This window comes from Muntiacus reevesi, chromosome 16 (genome assembly GCF_963930625.1).
Source record: "Muntiacus reevesi chromosome 16, mMunRee1.1, whole genome shotgun sequence".
NCBI classification, from domain to species: Eukaryota; Metazoa; Chordata; class Mammalia; order Artiodactyla; family Cervidae; genus Muntiacus; species Muntiacus reevesi.
In genome coordinates, this window is record NC_089264.1 from 53,641,832 (window position 1) to 53,657,483 (window position 15,652).

Sequence of the window (15,652 nt, forward strand, 5' to 3'; positions counted from 1 at the left end):
TGTAAGAGGCGGAGGAACACACTAACAGAGACGGAGATACAATCAGCAAAATCCAGACTGTGGGAAACTCTATGGGTCAAACAATCCAGTTCCTTCAACAAATAAATTACAAGGAAATTTAGTAAGACCCTATAGACTAAAGAAGATCTATAAGTCTGAAGACTCTTGGAAGTCGCTTGGACTGCAAGGAGATCCAGCCAGTCCATCCTAAAGGAGATCAGTCCTGGGTGTTCATTGGAAGGACTGATGCTGAAGCTGAAACTCCAGTACTTTGGCCACCTCATGCGAAGAGCTGACTCATTGGAAAAGACCCCGATGCAGGGAAAGATTGAGGGCAGGAGGAGAAGAGGACGACGGAGGATGAGATGGCTGGATGGCATCACCGACTCGATGGACATGGGTTTGGGTGGACTCCGGGAGTTGGCGATGGACAGGGAGGCCTGGCGTGCTGTGGTTCATGGGGTCGCAAAGAGTCAGACACGACTGGGCGACTGAACGGAACTGAACTGGGTTTACGGGTGCTCGGATCTGGCTCTGACCCGGTGCCCGGAGCACAGTAGGACCTGAATGGAAGGCCTCCTGACCTCCCGGCAGCCCCACCTCCACCGCCAGGCTGGATCCCGCGGCCCCGCCTCCCTCTGCCCCGCCCGGGCGCGCGGGCACCCCGCCAGGAGGCGTGCTCCGCGGCCGAGCGCGTCATTTTCCTGCCGGACGCGAGTGGCTCCCGAGCCGGCTCTCCCCGCCCCGCCGGAAGGACGGTCTCGCCACCTCCAGGGCTCGGCGGCGGCGGCGGCGGCGCAGCTGGGACGGGGCTCGGGCGGCGGCGGCGCAGGCATGGACTCCCGGCTGGACCAGGAGGCGGCCCGGTGGCTGAGATGGGACAAGGCAAGGGGCCCCCCGGGGCCGGGAGCGCCCGGGAGACGCGCGGGGTCCCCTTTCCTGAGACGCGTGGCGGTGCTTCTGGCCCTCCCCGCCCATCTCGCGGGTCCGAGCGCGTCCCGCCCGAGGGCGAAGGGGCGGCCGCCAGGCCTCGCCGCGGTGGCCGGTTGGTGGCCCTTTCGAAGTTGGCCCGGAAGGGTCGTCCCGGAACCACACCCGCCGTCCCGCGGGCCGGGCTCCGGGGGCTCGTCGGATAGAGGCGAGCGCGGGTTCCTGCCGCTCTGCCCGCGGGGCTCGCCCTCTGCCGTGGGCAGTGCATCCCCCGGCGCCCCAGAATTGCTCCCCTGTTCCTCGGGCTCCTGCGGACTTGGCAGAGCGGCTTTCCCAGGCGCTTGGTTGCCAATAGAGGTGCCTTCCGTTGGGCCCGCTTGGCTTCTGGCGTTCTTGCTGGGAAGAAGATGGGGAGCCCCTCGGACACAGCGCCCTAGCTTTTCACTCTCCGAGGTGTCGGAGCAGGGACCCAGCTCCAGACACCATTCCCAGTCTCCTTTCTAACCTAGGTCTCACTTCCCATTTGTTCCGTCTCTTGCATCCGTTTGCATTCCTGGGAGTTTCCTCTTCTGCGTAACTTGTTTCTCCTGCCCTTACTCATGTTTCAGGTCTGAACTTAAATGTGGCTTATTCACCTGAGTTATTTCTTTCTAGGACTCTCCTTAAACATGCTGTTCTTCTCCCTCATACCTCTTACAGAGATGGGCCAAAAACAGAACAACTTGCTTGTGGTTTTATTTATCAATGTCTATCTCCAGGGCTGACTTCAAAGACAAGAGATTCACTGGGTTGCAGAACACCTGTTCCCCTAGGAGGGCCCAGCACTTGGTTTAATATTCTGTCCCACTTTAAGATTCTTCCAAATATTTTGAACGAAGAGTCCCTTCTTTGTTTTGCACTGGGCCCCAGCAAATCCCGCTTGTTCACTAACCTGCGTGGTCCTTAGGCCTGCACAGGGCTGGAGGCCTGGGGTGTTGAGTCAGTGAGGACTTCCCCTTCCCCCTCCGGCCCCTGCGCAGGCAGTGCCAGTTCAGACGGTTTCTGGGTGCTATGAGCAACTTCCTTCTTGTAATTCTTTGGAGGAGGGAAAGGTCCCCATTTCTGATAACTCAATAACTGGCAGTGAGTAAAAATCTTTTAAAGCCATAATTGGTAATGAATTTTAGTTTCGTAAAACTTTCCCTTTGAAGAAATAAAAATCCAGTTTCTACAAAATGTTGTTATCTGTGTATACAGAGATAACTGGATAAAGGTGAGGGGGTGTTTTTCTCATTTTAAAGTTTCTGCTACTCCTCTTGTTCTTTTCCTTTCTCAGTTTCTTCTTGGGCTTGAGCCAGGCACCCAGAGGGAACTTCCTGCCAGCTAAAAGCCGTGCGGCCCTCTGGTCTGGTTGCCCCAGGGTTCCAGGGCGCCCAGCGGCTACCCTCCAGCGTCTCCACTGTGCCTCCACCCCCATCCTTCGGACGCTGACAGACGTGTCATTTGCACACCTAATTCTGGTCTCCACTGACCTCTTGATTTTTCATTCTTATGTTTCTGCCTCCTTTGGTTTCTCTCAGGCTATTTGGTCTTTTAGAGATATTGAAAGTCAATTAGGATTTTCCAAGTCTACGTTGTGAATGAAAGAATTACCGGGTATTGAGAATGACCTTGAAGTCTATGTTTCTCATTCCCTCCGCAAATATCCATTGAACCTCTTTTACATTCCAGATCTGAGCCCTAACTTGGGGGCACCTGACAGTCTGATAGGTCAGCTTGTGCTCTGTGGTCAGTGGCTATTGCTTTTAACTAAGAAGATGGGCTTTTACTTGTTTCCTGTTGAATCTGGAACAATCTGGAAGTGTGGGCTTAATTCCAGAAAGCCAGTGTTTTATTGCAGTAGCATTTCAAAGTTTAATTATGTGGCCACGATTGACCTGCGTGTTTATCTACTTGAGATGATTGCTGGAAGATAGAAATAAAGTTTGTTACCCTGAATTCTTAATTTAAAAGTTTCATGTGAAATAATATAATTGTCATTTTTACCCATTCTTAACATTTTCTGTAACTGTTGTATGAAAAAAATGAATGATTCATGTGAGTTCATTTGAAGCAGTCAGTGTAACAGAAGAGGTACTAAATTTTAATGCTTTTCACACAGTTTAAGCAGGACATTATTTCTGAAGCTTCTCCATTTGTAAATGGGGTTTTTGTTAGTTGCCTGCCTATTGTAGTTAGTGCAAGATTCAAATTTGACTGCCAGGGAAGTCTCATGTATTTCTTATTCTATCACAGTATCACACATTATAATTTTTAAAAGACCACAACACTACCAAGGTAGTGTTTTGACTTAAATTATATAAGCTTATCACTTTGGGAAAATTTGAAGATATTAGGGAAGAAAATGAATATTTGATTACTACTAGATGCCAGACAGAAAAGGGTGTTTTATGTTAATTTAATATAAACCACCATAGAACCACCTTGTAAGGAAGGTTATAGGTTGTTCATATTCTAGAGATGAAGAAACTCAGAATTCAAGAAACTAGATAATCTGCCCAACAGTATAAATTTGGTGAATGATGATGTGGCTGGGATTCCATTCTGAGTCTTAGACCCCAAAACCTGTGTATTCATCCCCTTTCTCCAAAAGTGCTTACCTTTGTAGGGAAGAAAATAATACTTACATTGTAAAGGAAAACCAATTTCCTTGTACTCATAATACTTCAGACACAAAATGTGTGAGTTTTTCACAGCGAACAAGTTCTCATTTTTCTATGGACACCAAGTGGGTGTCAGTTTAACTCAACTGTGACACTAAGTACCCAGAGTTAGTGTAGACGCCCCCGCTTAAGGGCTCCATCCCCCAAGCTTGCTCCCACTTCAGATACCCGTACTTCTGACCAAGCAGCAGTAAACCAGTGGGTCTCCTGACCCCCTTCTAGGGTTTGGTGATTTGATAGGATAGCTTACAGAACTCTGGAAGGCACTTTACTTATTATTACCAATTTTACTAATGAAGGACACAACCCAAGAACAGCCATCTGGAAGAGATCCACAGGGCAAGGTTTGGTGGGAAGAGATGCAGAGCTTCAGTGCCTTTACATAGGTGTGATTGATTAAATTATTGGCCACTGGTTATTAATCTTAATCTCCATCCCCTCCCCTTCTTGGAATTCAGGGGAGGACGGAGTTGAAAATTCCCATCAGCTGATCACTTGGTTGGTTCCTAGTAGTCACCTCATTAGGATAAACTCAGGTATGGATGAAAGAGATTTATTATAAATAACAGAAGATGCAACTTTCATCCTAATCATTAAGGGAATTTCAAGGGTTTTATGACCTCTTTGCTAGAAACTAGGAACAGTAAAGTGTTAGTCACTTAGTCCTGTCCGACTCTTTTCGACCCCATGAACTGTAGCCTGCCAGGCTCCTCTGTTCATGGAATTCTTCAGACAAGAATACTGAAGTGGGTTGCCATTCCCTTTTCCAGGGGATCTTCCCAACCCAGGGATCAAACCCGGGTCTCCCTCATCGCAGGCAGATTCTTTACTGTCTCAGGAACAATAAATATATATTTCTTAATTTTTAAAAAATATTTTGTTCACATCATGCAGTATGTGGGATCTTAGTTTGCTAACTAGGGATTGAACCCACACCCCCTACATTGAAAGCGTGGAGTCTTAACCACTGGACCACCAGGGAAGTCTCATGTATTTCTCACTATATTGCAGTATCACACATTATAATTTTTAAAAGACCAACGTCACATTTCAAATTTCAGAAGCCTCATAAAACTGAAAGGCCTATACATGTGTGTGTATATGTATATGTGGGCTTCCCTGGTGGCTAAGTGGTAAAGAATCCAGCTGCCAATGCAGGAGACATGGGCTTGATCCCTGGTCTGGGAAGATCCTCTCGAGAAGGAAATGGCAACCCACTCCAGTATTCTTGCCTGGAAAACCCCATAGACAGAGGAGCCTGGTGGGCTACAGTCCATGCTGTTGCGAAAGAGTCAGGCATGACTTAGCGACTGAACAACAGCAATAACAATATGTATATGTATGTGTGTGTGTATATATATATATATATATTCTTTTCAAATACATGCATATATAGTTTTTTCTCCTGTAGGTTAGAATTATTGTGGTTTGGTTGGTTGGTTTGTTTTTTTTTTTCCAGCTTTTTCATTATGTTATTCACCTGACTATATCTGGTATATACATTCCTATTTTGCAGAATCCTTTAACTCTGGAGTCAGTGAAACAACTCATTGCAGCAGGTAATACAGAGGAGCTACAAAAATGTTTTAGCGCTCGAATGGAATTTGGGACCGCTGGCCTCCGAGCTGCTATGGGAGCAGGAATTTCTCATATGAATGACTTGACCATCATTCAGACGACACAGGTACCACATTTTTATACTTCTTAATATTTTCCCAGTGTTAAAAAATAAACTGAAGCAATTAAATTTTTTAAGAATTTATTTGAGCAAAAATCTATTCAAATCAAGCAGTTCTAAACTGGAAGCAGTTAGGAACTGTTGGGGAGAAAATATTTTTTTCTGTACACTTCTAGATTCTTTGGTTGGTCTGTTAATTAAATTGGCATAAGACAGATTAACAAGAGTAAACAAGTTTAATTATATACATATAGGAGCCCCATAAACGCAGTGAGACCCAAGGGCAAATCTAGCAGTTGAAGCTTCAAAATGGAGAATGACAGGAGAAGGACTTTTCAAATATATATATATTTATAAATATATATATGGTTTTTTATACTGTCCATAGGACAGTAGGAAAGGAGATGTTTGGTAGATCTTTGCCTGCCATACAGATCGGTCTTTCAGATTTAAAGTTATCTCTGGTAATAGCTCTCTTTCAGCATCAGGCTCCTTCTCTGAATTCTTTTAGGTAGCTAAGGAAGAGGTAAATGGTTTTCTTCGGCCTGCCGGGTCTTGATTGTCTCAGCTGAAAATGATCCACGTGCAAGAGTGACATATTTTAGGGTCACGTAGGCTGCTCCCTCTCAGAGCGCTCCGCTGTCTGGATCCAGGGGAAGGACTTTTGGAGAGGAGCGGCAGAAACAAAGGAAGGAAGTTCATAGGTTGGCTCCAGCTCAAGTGGGTGCCATGTTTGGGAAGGCTTAGCTGGCTGTTTGTGACTGGCTGTTCTTAAGTTATGAATTCTTCACCCTGAGGCTTTTACGAGGTTGGGTTTTGACTTGCTTAGTAGGCTCCTAGGGCATTAAAACCACCTCAGTCTATTGGCCTCCTCATTTAATTAATTTAACTCCAGGCACCTTTTGTATTTGACAGACCTAATTTGGTTTCATTATGTACTAATCTGGTGGATTTGCCTGGACACAGGGTGTCACACGTTTACTCCATAAAGTTAGGCTTGTACAGTCAGTGGAAGCAGCATTGTTTTGAAGTTCATTCATTCATTTATTCATTTCACAGAGATTTATTAGGTGCCAGACATCAGGGATTTAATAATGACTGAAACAGACAGATTCCCTCATGGTGCTTCATTCCAGTGCAAATCCACCAGCTAAACCAACAGACTTCTATGTTTTTATGTTTTGTGATGGTTGTACAGATACCAGCGTTGAAACTTTTTTTTTTTAACTGCCAGAATAATCAAGAGTTATTAGTTCTATTTGGCTTTATTTATAGCATAGGTAGAAATTATTGCTGAGTTTCCTTGCCTTTATTTGTGAATTTCACTACCGGGGCTACGTTCAGCGTTAAGGAATAAAGATGAAGCCTTTGACAAAACTGCTGCCGCTGAGTGTTGAGAGTTCTGTCCATGAGGGAAATGAACTGGAACAGGTCGTTCTGTTTCTTCAGCTGCTGGGACATGTTAAAAATGAAGGTCATTTTAGTCCGGAAAAGAAAAGGCTGGGAAAATTAACTACTGGTGATGATGTGTACTTTACGTGTACTTTAAAAGACAGAGTTGGACATATTCTAGCAAAATCCTAAGAAAGAAATCTTGCGTAAGGTACTGAATTGCCCTGGAAACCACTGGCCACCCATCCCTGTTAAGCAGTAGGGCTCCCTGAGATCTTTCTGGAGGGAAGACTTGGAATAAAGTGAGCCTGGAATTCTCGTTCAAGTTTATGGATAACATGGGATCACGCTGATGGATGAGGTTGCCCTCCGCTCTGTCACTAGGACTGTACGACAAATCACATGAAACACGGTGGTTTTAAACAACAACCACATTTATTTTGCTCACAGATCTGTCATGTGGGTAGGGCTCAGTGGGGCGGCCGCTTTTGGCTTCACATGGGCCAGTGTGGAGCCTGGAGTCTTCTGAACACTCCCTGCTTGCTGGTCCCTTGTGTGGCCTCTCGTCCTATTGCTGCCCCAGATTCATCTGGTTGTATTTAAGAAGCTGGTGGATGTGAGTCAGGAATATCCCGGTGGGAAACAGGATGGGGACTAGAGGGAAATTTTTGTACTGTTTGCCTCATTGATGGAGGCTATCATTTCCTGTTAGGTTCCTTGACTGAGCCATGACACGTCAATGATGGAGAATTCATTGTCTTCTGAAATAGCCATCCTATCTTTGGATCATTCTCATTTAAGAATGGTTTCTTTATTTTGAGCCAAATCTGTCTTTTTGTAGCTTTTCCATACTGGTTGTAGTTTAACCTTTGGAAGCTATATAAAGGGTGTTTATTCGGTTCTACGATAATATTTTGATCCTTCAGTGAGTCTCTTCCGTGGAAAAAGCATCCCACCTTCTTAATTGTGCCCTCAGCTGCTCCACCTCAACAGGCCCTAGAGTTTTTTTTAGAGCCATTTGAAGACAGTAGGGATTTTAGACTGAGGCTGAGTGCTTTAGTCTAAAGTATCTTAGTCTTAAGTATCTGACACCACCATTATGGCAGAAAGCAAGAGGAACTAAAGAACCTCTTGATAAAGGTGGAAGAAGAGAGTGAAAAAGCTGGGTTAAAATTCAACACTCAGCAAGCGAAGATCATGGCATCCGGTCCCATCACTTCATGGCAAATAGATGGGAAACAATGGAAACAGTGACAGACTTTATTTTCTTGGGCTCCAAAATCATTGACAACAGGGACTGCAGCCAGGAAATTAAAAGAGGCTTGCTCCTTGGAAGAAAAGCTATGACCAACCTAGACAGCATATTAAAAAGCAGAGACATTACTTTACCAACAAAGTTCTGTCTAGTCAAAGCTTTGGTGTTTCCAGTAGTCATATGTGGATGTGAGAGTTGGACTATAGAGAAAGCTGAGCACTGAAGAATTGATGCTTTTGAACTGTGGTGTTGGAAAAGACTCTTGAGAATCCCTTGGACTGCAAGGAGATCCAACCAGTCCATCCTAGAGGAAATCGGTCCTGAATATTCATTAGAAGGACTGATGCTGAAGCTGAAACTCCAATACTTAGGCCACCTGATGCGAAGACCTGACTCATTGGAAAAGACCCTGATGCTGGGAAATATTGAAGGCAGGTGGAGAAGGGGACGACAGAGGATGAGATGGTTGGATGGCATCACCGACTCAATGGACATGAGTTTGAGTAAGCTCCGGGAGTTGGTGATGGATAGGGAAGCCTGGTGTGCTGCAGTCCATGGGATTGCAGAGAATCAGACACGACTGAGCGACTGAACTGAACTGAATGCTTTTAACCCTCTTGAACATTGGGGCTCAGGGTTCCACCAGGGCTGGAGAGAGGGCACTATCTCTATGGGAAGCCTTAGAGTGTGAGCATCTGCTTACCTCCTAGGAACCCCACAAAAACAGCTCCCATGTGTGCTTGTTACTTTGTATCCCTCAGAAGCTTCAGAAGATATGCCCAGTGCAGTATTATTGTACAAGAAAAGCTCAAGGCTTTCTAAACTGGCACCCTGAAAGCTGTGAAATATTGCCCTACCAAAAACAAGAGTTACACTGCATTTTATGACTTCCTTTAATCAAAGTGAAATAAGTAATATGAACCATGATTATAACCCAATCAACCAGAGTTCTTTTTGTTCTGTAATAAAATGTACTTTGTCCAGTAATTGAAACCTCTTGAAGTCAAAGTTAACAGTTTTCTAATCGTCCATATTTCAGACTGAGGTGATGTTACTGCACCCACTAAAATGCAGGAATTGTGTGTTCCACCATTTCTAGGCAGATGGGAATAGCCCAAACTCTGCACAATTTTTATTTGTATAATAGTGGACTGATAGAGCCTCCTTAAGACCTGTCTGCTGGAAAATAATTTTACAAACAGAACGAGTTTAGATCTGTTAACTGTCAAAATCTTACTGAGTGTGTTGAATTTCTTTTACTTTTCTTTATATATAGCAGGTTGAAATATCTGAAACACCTCCTCGTCCTCAGAGATTTTAGATTTGTATAAAATGGGTGCAAGCTTTGAAGGAAAATGACAGTAAAAATGATGCTCATAACAGCAAACACATAGTACATCCTTGGTGTTGGGCTCTTAGCACATGGCATGTTTTAACTCAGTTAGTCCTCATGCAGTCCTTAGAGGTAGGTACTATTCCTATTTTACAGAAGAGAAAACTGAGGCACTGAGAGATTAAGGAACTTGTCATTTGCTCATAAGTGGTGGTACAAGCCCGCAGATCCTGTGACCTTTTAATTTAGCACTGAACCACCTCTAACCAGACCCGGGCACAAGTCTGTTCAATCACTCAGTCTTGTCTGATTCTTTGCAACCCCATGGACTGCAGCACACCAGGCTTCCCTGTCCATCACCAACTCCTGGAGTTTTCTCAAACTCATGTCCATTGAGTCAGTGATGCCATCCAACCATCTCATCTTCTGTCATCCCCTTCTCCTCCTGCCTTCAATCTTCCCAGCATCAGGGTCTTTTCCAATAGTCAGTTCTTTGCATCAGGTGGCCAAAATATTAGAGTTTCAGCTTCAACATCAGTCCTTCCAATGAACACCCAGGACTGATCTCCTTTAGGATGGACTGGTTGGATCTCCTTGTGGTCCAAGGGACTCTCCAGAGTCTTCTCCAACACCACGATTCAAAAGTATCAATTTTTCAGTGCTCAGCCTTCTTTTGGAGAAGGAAATGGCAGCCCACTCCAGTGTTCTTGCCTGGAGAATCCCAGGGACAGAGGAGCTTGGTGGGCTGCCGTCTATGGGGTCGCACAGAGTCGGACACGACTGAAGCGACTTAGCAGCAGCAGCAGCATCCTTCTTTATGGTCCTACTCTCACATCCATACATGACTACTCGAAAAACCATAGCTTTAACTAGACGGACCTTTGTCGGCAAAAATAACGTCTCTGCTTTTTAGTATGCTCTCTAGGTTTGTCATAGCTTTTCTTCCAAGGAGTAGGCGTCTTTTAATTTCATGGTTTGCAGGTACAAATCTAGGCTCTGCTATTTGTGTATCTGAAACTGGGCCAGTCACTGAAAGTTCTAGCTTTTCCATCTGTAAAATGGGATTTCTTGGCCAAGTTGATCTGGGATTACGGATAATAAATGGTAAGTGTCCAACCCAGTACCTGATACATAGAGATAGAAAATGAAGCTGTTATTTTCGGGTTGTACAGTTCACTTAGTTACTGAGGGATTTCTCTCCTGCTGCAGTGTTTTCTTATGAAAGCAGAGAAAACTTGATCAGTTTTTGGTTTAGTGTGTTAAAACATACATAGTCTTTTAATTCGTGGGGTGTTTTTTAGGGATTTTGCAGGTACCTGGAAAAGCAATTCAGTGACCTGAAGCAAAGAGGTGTTGTCATCAGCTTTGATGCTCGAGCCCACCCAGCAAGTGGAGGCAGCAGCAGGAGGTGTGTAAAGATATTAATACTCAGGAAACTATATTTTTGTCAGTCTTATTTGTATTTTGTAGTCTTATTTGTAATCACCATTTCAATAGGTGGGCTTTAAATACATCTGTCAGGTATAGTGCTCGACTATAAAAATGATGGGTAGATTCTGTTTGTAATTTTTAAGAATTCTGGTTTTATGTTTGGGTTAAGAAAATGTAATTATGTAGACAATGTAGAACTTAATACCTACCTCAGGCAATTTTTTTTAAGTGGCAATATTATTTCTGGTTCCTCTTCCTTTTCTAAATCCAGCTTAGACATCTGGAAGTCCTTGGTTCGTATAATGCTGAAGCCTGGCATGCAAGATTTTAAGCATGACCTTAATAGCATGGGAGATGAGTGCAACTGCCCAGTGGGTAGCACATTCTTTAGTACTACCCTTTTTGGGAATTGGGATGAGAATTGACCTTGTCCAATCCTGTGGTCACTGGTTGGTCTTCCAGATTTGCTGGCATATTGAATGCAGCACCTTGGTGGCATCATGCTTTAGGGTTTTGAGTAGCTCTACTGGAATTCCGTCGCATACACAAGCTTGATTAACAGCCGTGCTTCCTAAGGCCCACTTGACTTTGCTCTCCAGAGTGTCTGGCTCTGGATGGCTTACCACACCGTCATCGTCACCAGTTCACCTGGATCTTTTTTATACAGATCTTCTGTGTGTTTTTTCCTTCTCTTCTTGATCTCTTCAGCATCTACTGGGGTCTCTACTGTTTGTCATTTATTGTGCCCATCCTTGGGCGGAATGTTCCCTTGGTATCTCCAGTGTTGATGCCTTTGAACTGTGGTGCTGGAGAAGACTCCTGAGAGTCCCTTGGACTGCAAGGAGATCCAACCAGTCAACCTTAAGGGAAATCAACCCTCAATACTTGTTGGAAGGACTGATGCTGAAGTTGAAACTCTAGTATTTTGGTCATCTGATGCAAACAGCTGACTCGTTGGAAAAGTCCCTGATTCTGGGAAAGATTGAAGGCAGAAGTAGCAGAGGGCGTCAGAGGATTTAGATGGATGCAATGGACATGTACGTGGGCAAACTTCAGGAGATGGTAAGGGACAGAGAGACCTGGCGTATGGCAGTCCATGGGATCTCAAGGAGTCAGACAGGACTGGGCAACTGAACAACAGCAGCATTATTTCTCCTTCTCATTTTTCTCCCTTTTATGTAATTTTTTTCTTCTACTATTTATAAGCCTCATCAGCTTCTTCTCATTCTTAAATGCCCATTGCAAAGTGCATTCTTGTAACATTCCCAAACCAATGAGACTATCTTTTGTTGCTATAGGCAGATGATGATGGTGATGGTGGCGGTGATGATGGTGGTGGTGGAGATGATGATGGTGATGGTGGCGGTGATGATGGTGATGGCGATGATGGTGATGATGGTGGCGGTGATGATGGTAATGGAGATGATGATGGTGATGATGATGGTGATGGTGGCGGTGATGATGGTGATGGCGATGATGGTGATGGTGGCGATGATGATGGTGATGGTAGTGGTGATGATAGTAGTTGTGGAAGTGGTAGTGTTGGTGATGGTGGCGTGGTGGTGGTGATGATGACGAATCATTCAAGTGCTGAATGCGAGTTAGGCACCTAGGTATTTACTTATTTAATTCTCACAAAACCTGTAATCTGTGTACTTTTTGCTCTGAGATCATAAAGTGAGAGAAGGTACCACAGTTTAAACATAAAGAGGCTGGCACCAGGGGTCAGCGGACTTTTTCCCTAAAGGGCAAATAGTAAATATCTTACACACTTTAGGCCACACAGTATCTATTATAGCCACTCAGCTCTGCCGTGTAGCATGAAAACAGCCATGAACAATTGATGACTGAATAAAGTTTTATGAAACTTTATTTGCAAAATGCCTGGAGTTTGCCCATCACTGGTCATAATTATGGTTATATGACCCCCTTTTTTACTGGAACACTTCCTCTTGATAGCTTACCATGAACAATGTCATTTCCTGAGGTTGTGAAAATGACTTCTGTACCTTCTAGTGAATGCAGTATATATCTAATTCAGGTTTTTATTTAAATTATTTTTGCTAAAATTTGTTGTTTTTTTACTTTCTCCTTTATAGGGGCATTTTTTAAATTGTCGAAAACATTTTTGTATTACTGTTAATTCTAGGAATTTTAATGTCTGAGTTGGTAAAAATCTGCTCTTTTTGCCCCAGCCAGCTCCCAAAATAGTCTTCCCTGCAGTTAGTGCTCAAGAAATGTTTGAGAGAATGATCAAATACTTTGTAAATCCTCTAACAGTGTAATATTGTTCATTGGAAGTAGATTGTTGGTTGTGACGAAATACTTTACTCCAACCACGAAGAAAGACTTGATGCCTTGTTTTGTGTCCTGCCCTAAGCCAGATGCTGTGGAACTTGAGAAATATGTCGAAGTGTCAAAAATTTGTCATCTTTTAAGCGCTGAAAGGAGCCAAGATGTATAGTGTCATATACAGACGTGTGTCCCACATACATCTCACACTCATGACAGCATGCCGTGTGTCTTGCAGAGGACGACATTGAATCAAATACTAGTCTTCGTGGCATGTCCTGGGTAGTGACAGCCGCAGATAGAGATTTCTCCATTCTGCCTGGTGCCATGAGACTTGGTACAGGGCCAGATAACTCTTCATCGTAGGCAGTGCCCTGTGCCTGGTGGGATGCTTAGCAGCATCCCTGGCCCCCATCCGCCAGCTGCCACGCACACCCTACCCCGGTGACAGCCAGAATTGTCTCCAGACGATTCAGGTGTCCTGTGGGAGCAGCACGGCCCTTGGCTGAGACCCGCTGAGATGGAAGAGAGCTGGGAGACTTGGGTGCAGCCTGGCTCAGCTGCTGTGTGGCTGGTGGACTTGGGACAGGTCATCTGGCCTTTCTCAACTTTGGTCCCATTTCTCTTAAACAAAGGGGTGGAGTGAAATGACTCCTTAGGTTCCTCCAGCCTTAATGTTCCCTGCCAGCAGAGTATAATTAAGATTTTCATCGATATGGCTGCTGTTCTCAGTCTAAAGAAACGGTTGGGGGACTTCCCTGGTGGTCCCCTGGCTAGACTCCATGCTCCCAGTGCAGGGGGCCCGGGTTTGATCCCAGATCAGGGAACTAGATCCCACATGCCACAACCAAGAGCTTCCATGCTGCATCTAAAGATCTCGAGTGCTGCAGCTGAGACCTGGGGTGGTCAAATAAATAAAAAAACAAATGATTGGACCTTCATTTTCTTCTCTGTTGCCACCTGCTCTCCTGACAGCTCACCTCTCCTTTTCTCCCCGATCACTCTGCATTTCCAGATTTGCCCGACTTGCTGCAACCACGTTCATCAGCCAGGGGATTCCTGTGTACCTCTTTTCTGATATAACCCCAACCCCTTTTGTGGTAAGTGTTTGCTTTTATAATTCCCTGTCCCAGGATCAGGGGTGGGACATGGCCAGTGCTCTTTAGCACTCTTAGGATTCAGTTGTTTGAAAGACAGAAGGGCTCCTTGCCTTTTCTCAGGACTTCTCTCTCCTCTCCCGGAATGTTCCTCCCACACCCTAGTAATATTTCTCTGGTGTTCAACTTTTGATTCATCAGAATTGATTTCTTTTTTTTTTTAAGGCATTTTTTCTTTTGCTTGCATTCTGAAGATATTTTAGCTGGCTAGCAGAATGTCTTTTGTTTGTTTGTCTTTTTGCTTTTTAATTTGGTTTGCATTCTTTTTCTCAGCTACTGCAATTAGGAAACTTCTGGGATCTAAATCTGAATTCACCTCAAACCATGTCTTACCATGACTTTTTTGACAAGTTGGTGTACCAACTTTTTATATATGAGTGTTTCACTCTAAATCCTATTCATAGGTAGTACCGGAAGCATGCTTGGCATGTTTTAGTAAGATTTTTATCAAATTCCTATTGTAACAGAATCTAAAGAGAAAGATAATAGGTGCTATGACAGGTGTTCCTTTTAAGTAGAACGAACTTTTAAGAGTAGGGCCAGATGCTCAGAATATATGTTTTTAGAAGTTAAACCAAAAACATGATTCGAATGCACTTACTTCCGTCAAGTAGAAATGAGAGTGTGTAAATACAGAAGTGATCCCCACCAGCTTTGCGTTTACTGTCTCTGGTGCACTAACAGGTAAGTGCAGCTCCTCCTAGCTGGTAAATATCCCAGTAGATGCTCAGTGTCACATCCAGATGTGGCTCAGATCTTACTGTTTGATGGAAAAACTGCAGTGTGTTCAGGCCTCCTTGGTCTTCTATACTGTATTAATGTTGGTAGCAATTGTTTTTATATCTGACATGAATTAAATAAGTGTCTCATGATCACTGGCCCAAGTAATGAAGTAATTCTCCCTTTTTCTTTGCTCCAGGACACCTGGGGAACGTGAGATACCTCCTAGAGGGACAAGTGACCATAGAGATTTTTGATGGGAGGATGGAGAGGGACAGACAGGTAGAATTTCAGGCTCCCTGTGTAGAGTAAAGCTCAGGTGTAGCCATAGGGGATCCTTTCCCCGTTTGGGGAAGTAGTCTTATAAGGATGGGAGCTATGTAGAAATACAAAGCGGGACAGTCAGCCCCGGAGTGGGAGATAAATGCAAGCTCTGAGAGGTCTCTCCACGTTGTCCACATTTCCCTCAACCTTTTACTTAAAAGCAAATCAGGGAAAGAAGAGCAGAGGATGCAGATGGAGAGAATAAACTGAAACCATAAGCATCCTTCCTAAGCAGAAGGCTTAAAAGAATGTGCAGTGGAGAGTCAGAGCATCATACTGTGTAAAGAATTTTCTACTGTCACCAAGGAGAAGATAGGGTAAAAAGAAACACAGGAAAACACTCACCTTTCTTACTTAGGGTGCACATTGCAGAATTTTGAGCAGTGAATTAGTTTTAAGGGCAATTAGAGTATACTGCTTGGAAGTGGCACACAAATA

At 44.2% G+C, this 15,652-nt stretch overlaps 1 protein-coding gene across 1 annotated transcript in view; it reads left to right on the plus strand.

Moving 5' to 3' along the window:
• The first annotated feature begins 771 nt into the window (after positions 1-771).
• Positions 772-15,652, plus strand: part of PGM2 (phosphoglucomutase 2) — a 36,142-nt gene continuing 21,261 nt past the window's right edge. Inside the window, exons 1-4 of the mRNA XM_065907229.1 lie at positions 772-885; positions 5,149-5,316; positions 10,592-10,698; positions 14,029-14,113. Coding sequence (XP_065763301.1) covers positions 835-885; positions 5,149-5,316; positions 10,592-10,698; positions 14,029-14,113 — 411 coding nt within the window. The 5' untranslated portion in view covers positions 772-834. The remainder of the gene's footprint in view (positions 886-5,148; positions 5,317-10,591; positions 10,699-14,028; positions 14,114-15,652) is intronic.